This window comes from Plectropomus leopardus, chromosome 12 (genome assembly GCF_008729295.1).
Source record: "Plectropomus leopardus isolate mb chromosome 12, YSFRI_Pleo_2.0, whole genome shotgun sequence".
Classification (NCBI taxonomy): Eukaryota; Metazoa; Chordata; class Actinopteri; order Perciformes; family Serranidae; genus Plectropomus; species Plectropomus leopardus.
The window spans coordinates 31,957,182-31,961,888 of NC_056474.1; the positions used below are offsets into that span (position 1 = coordinate 31,957,182).

The window sequence follows — 4,707 nt, forward strand, 5'->3', positions numbered from 1 at the left end:
GTTCATAATGTGACAACAATATGGGCAACGTTTTCGATTTACTGGTCCATTTACGTTCACACCCTCACCTCTGGTCCAGAGCTCTGGGCAGTGACCAAAAAAAAAGAGATTGTGGATATAAGCAGCAGAAAACAGTTTCCTCTGCAGGGTGTCTGCGCCCAGCCTTAGAGATAGGGTGAGGAGCTCAGATGCCCAGAGGGAGCTCGGAGTAGAGCCACTGCTCCTACATGTCACAAGTGAGGTAGTTCTGGCAGGGTTCCTCCTGGGCGCCTCACGTTAGAGGTGTCCCGGGCATGTCCAACTGGTAGTTTGCCCCAGGGCAGACCCAGAACACGCTGGAGGAATTATATATCTCATCTGGCTGGAACGCCAGGAGCTGAAAAGTTTTGCTGGGAAGAGGAACGTCTGGAGTACTTTGCTCAGCCTGCTGCCCCTGCGACCTAGCAAAAGTACAAAAGTGTACTGAAATATTGTAACATGCAATGGTGTATGATTCCAGTTGTGACTGACAGCAACATGATGAAAGCATTTAACCTCCTCCCTGCCACTGAGGAAGAGAATAATGAGGTGCACCGGCAGCAGGCAGCAAGTGCTGAGCCATTTGAGTGGAGCAGGGCGAAATCTGGGTGAAGGGCGGAGCGATAATTAGCGGAGCAGCCTGCGTCGGCTCTGAGCAGACCGAACATACAGAAGTGAGGAGTGGGAATTTTCATCGCTCCACTCTGCTCACATGCTCTGCCCACAGCATAAACAGTCTACTGCAAAGCAGCAACATGTGATAAAGTTGGAGTGAGAATGTGTTACATGGGTAGACAGTGTAGTAAAAATGTTGTATGAACAGACTGCCTAGCTGAATGACATCACCATCAGCTGCCATTTTACTGGTTTGGGGCTACAACTAATCACACTTTATAACAGCATCATCACCTTTAGAGATTTACCTTCATATAACCAAATGTTGGGACTCACTGGAAAGTCCAGTAAACAAAAGAAATCAAATTATCTTTTATTTACCATCCAAAAATCACAAATGCTTTCATAAAAAAAAATCACTGTCAAAATGATATTACAAAGGCTGCTAATGTAGAGCTATTGTATGTCATGTCATATAATACACTAATGTGCTATAACATTCATGTACATAAGTACAGCCATGCTCTGATGAAATGACGTCCCATTGTGATGTAATCCTGATGTACCATTTTGATCTAATCTGTAGTGTGACATCATACTTTATATAAACTGAGCACTAAACTCAGAATAACACTCTGTTATGATGACAAAAATGTACTGTATAAGCATGAGCACGCTGAACTCCTCTTCATCCCTCTGAATAATGTATACACCTTTAATGGCCTTTGTTCCCATTTAATCTACAGTCAAAATGAAAGTCCAAAGTTCCATAGTGAAGTGGAGCAGTAACACAATGGTTCATTGTTTTAATTATGTACGCTTACATTTTTTTTTTTTTTAGAATTTTTCAATATAGATTATATAGTAACACAATAGTGTTTGTGTAGTTCAAGTAAAAAAGAGAATCAATACATTAAAAGTAGCGGTGGACAGTTTTGCTGACTCAGGAGTTTCCTTTAATGAATTATTCACTAAGTGCCGAGAAATGCTATTAAACATTAATAATGCCTCTCAGAATAGAATCATAATATGAACATTAAATCAGAAATGTATAAGAATCAAGTTAATTTATAACTGTTATGGTCTAGAAGTTTTTTAGGACCCACAATGCAGATGCAGGACACAGGTGGTGATTTATATTGTTTAATGTTCAGATGGGGAAGATTGTAAATAGGTAGTACCAGGGTCTTTTCGTCTGAGTGTGAGAGTCTGGGTGGGGTTGGACGCTGGACACTGGACAAGGCTGAACGGGGTTGGCAGGTTTTGTGAAGCTTGAAGCAAAGAAAACACAGGTTCAGCAGGATTCCCAAATATAGGGCAGTAATCTCTACAATCTTCAGAAAGGATGGACTGATCACAGGCCAAGGTGTTACCACAGAGAGGTTTCACAACGAACTGGGGAAGAATGGTGAGGAGAGCCGGGTTTTTATCAGGTTGCTTGCAATCAGAGGGGATGAGTAGCAGGTGTGTGATGAGCTGCAGGTGAATGAGGAGTTCAGTTTGAGCAAAATGTAGGTCAACAACACCCAGCCTAAGACACACACTCTGGAGAAACAAGGGGTAAAAGAAAAGAGCCGCAGATCCCAACAATAATGACAAAAAAACAATCAAAAATATGAATATAAACAAAAATCTAACAGATTTGGTTGTAAATAAAAAGGATTGTGTGTTTGGCTGTATAATAAAGTTCTTCATTCTTTATTTTATCAGGCTCTGCTGAACTTGGAATTCTACTGATATTCTAAGCATTGCATAAAAAGTCACTTTTTAAACATGGTTATGGTCAAAACAGTTATTTGAGATTCTTTGCAATTAAATGTCAAATATCCACAATAGAAGATAGCAAAGTCATCAGGAGGCCAGAGTTTCCCAGAGCCAAGGCAGCCAAGATTAGGGACTTTATGAACGACACCTGAAACAGAAAGTAAGGTAGAAGTAAGAAAGTAGACACAAGATCTCAAAAGCTGTCCTCATAGCTCACTGTGCCAGATGTTATCAATAATGCTTTGGGAGTTGATGTTGTATGGGTATCAGCATGCATTTAGCATCAGTCAGTGGTTGGAGATATGAGACTCGCAAGTTGTTTTTTATAAACACATTCTCATTCCAACTCGTTAAATATCTCTGCTTGGTCAGTGGACTTTCACATCTTCATATAATGGTCTAGATATCATCTTATGTCTGTTGTTGATTTTTCGGGATGTTGTGACAATTTCTGCCGTAACATGCATTGTACAGGAGCTTTCAGCTCTCTATAGGTGGGTTTCCATTACAGATTTGCACAAAATTTAAGCAATATTTTGGAAATCAGAATCAGAAATACTTTTTTGATTCTCGTGGGGAAATTATGGTTAATGTCAATGTTAAAAAAATGTCTGAAATGTTGATAAAACACAACTGTGAGATGACTGTTTCCATTAAGTGATGCTCTGTGACTTCTCCTCTCACAACAACATTCCAAGAAGCGTGGCGATGGATGTTTAAAATATCAGCAGCTTTATTTCTATTGCAGCCACCACACTAGCCGTCATTATTTCCAAACCAATAGATGTAATATGGAGCAATAATAGAAAAGCGAGCCTCTTATACGTGGGAGTGACCACGTATGACGGATTTCTGTTAGGTGAAAGTCCATGATTTCAAAGAGGAATTGTGGATTCAAAACTTCTGGATGATCCTTTCAACTTTTGAGGAGTTATGTGATGCAATAACAGCTCTTGTAGCTCCTGCTGCATTATGAGGGAGCCAGTTCCTACTGACAAGCACATAGCCATCACATCATGTGAACTAGAAAAGGCAAAAAAAGTGTTTCCACTGCAGTTTTGCGATAAATAGGAGTTTTTTCAAAATTGACGTGTTTTCATTAGGTGTTTTTTATTTTCGCAATTTCAGTTTGCACAAATTGAGGGTCACTGGAAAACCACCTTATAGTGTATTGCACTGTTACCAATGGCATTTCAAAGTGACACCATACAGCGGCATTATAAATTTGTGCTGCCATAAAGCATGCGTTTTTACGTGTATGATGGTGAAATCACTGACGAAGGAATGAGACGGGCTGCTGTTGTTATAACACCCAAGGAGGTTGTGAGATTTTTGGGGAAGATAAATCAACTGTTTACTGTGAATATATGGCTGATTTAATTGATTATGACAACTTGAAAATATGCTCTGATGTTTGTAGAATTCTGAAACAGGGAACTAGCAAACCAGCAGTCGGTCAAACTGGGAAGAACAGCCATATCTCAGCAAGTCCTGTGGTTAGTTATTTGGTAGTTTTTGTAGCATCTGAAGCTTAAATATAATTTTAGCTCTATTTGGGTTTCCACCGACTGCTGAGAAAGTAAATGTTCCATTGTTCACCAGCTTGTCGCCAAGTGTTTGTGTGCTTTTGGCCCCTTATATGCAGGGACCTTAACACATTTCAATAAAAAAAGAATATATGCATCAGTGAATAAAAATAAAACAATAATGCCACAGTGTCAAATAGGATGTTACATTTGGTTGTAAATATTCATTACATTACAGTGAGGTTAACAGGTATATCTGTTGACTGCATCTCGTTGGACTAATACCTACCTGGTGACTAGGCTGTGGTTGGTCAGAGAGGATGGCCTGTTGGTCATCTGACCCCAATGCTGCAGGTCAAACACACAATGGTTACAGTAGCATGCAGGTATATGGTTAATGACTCAACATTGCTCTCAACACTCTTCAAGTCATTAAGAATGATCCCATGACATGAAAAGTATAGCAGTAGAACCCAGATGTTACCCTGAATGTAAAATCAACTTCACCAAGTTTACCTACATTTTTTTATGTTAAAGTGTTTGTGCATCAGAAGGAGGACCCTGAATGAGGCCAGCCATGCCACGTAGCCAATCAGAACATGAGTTGCCCATGGCTGGGGAAGGGGCAGTGATGATTGACGCGTCCCCAGGAACATGGCTGCCACTGCAGTTACATACAGAAGAAATGATGTAAGTTTGATCAGTAAGGAAGCCCCAGGAGGTAAGATGCTTTTGAAATATGTTTACAGATGCAGACCAACCTGCCATAATCTCAGTCACAGAC

General features: G+C 40.2%; 1 protein-coding gene across 1 annotated transcript in view; it reads right to left on the reverse strand.

Annotated features, from left to right (window-relative positions):
- Positions 1-1,626: 1,626 nt before the first annotated feature.
- LOC121951814 (putative ferric-chelate reductase 1) overlaps positions 1,627-4,707 on the reverse strand; it is a 16,044-nt gene continuing 12,963 nt past the window's right edge. The window contains 4 exon segments of the mRNA XM_042498295.1: positions 1,627-2,545; positions 4,213-4,271; positions 4,444-4,587; positions 4,685-4,707. The exon segment at positions 4,685-4,707 is cut by the window's right edge and continues 36 nt beyond it. Coding sequence (XP_042354229.1) covers positions 2,453-2,545; positions 4,213-4,271; positions 4,444-4,587; positions 4,685-4,707 — 319 coding nt within the window. The 3' untranslated portion in view covers positions 1,627-2,452.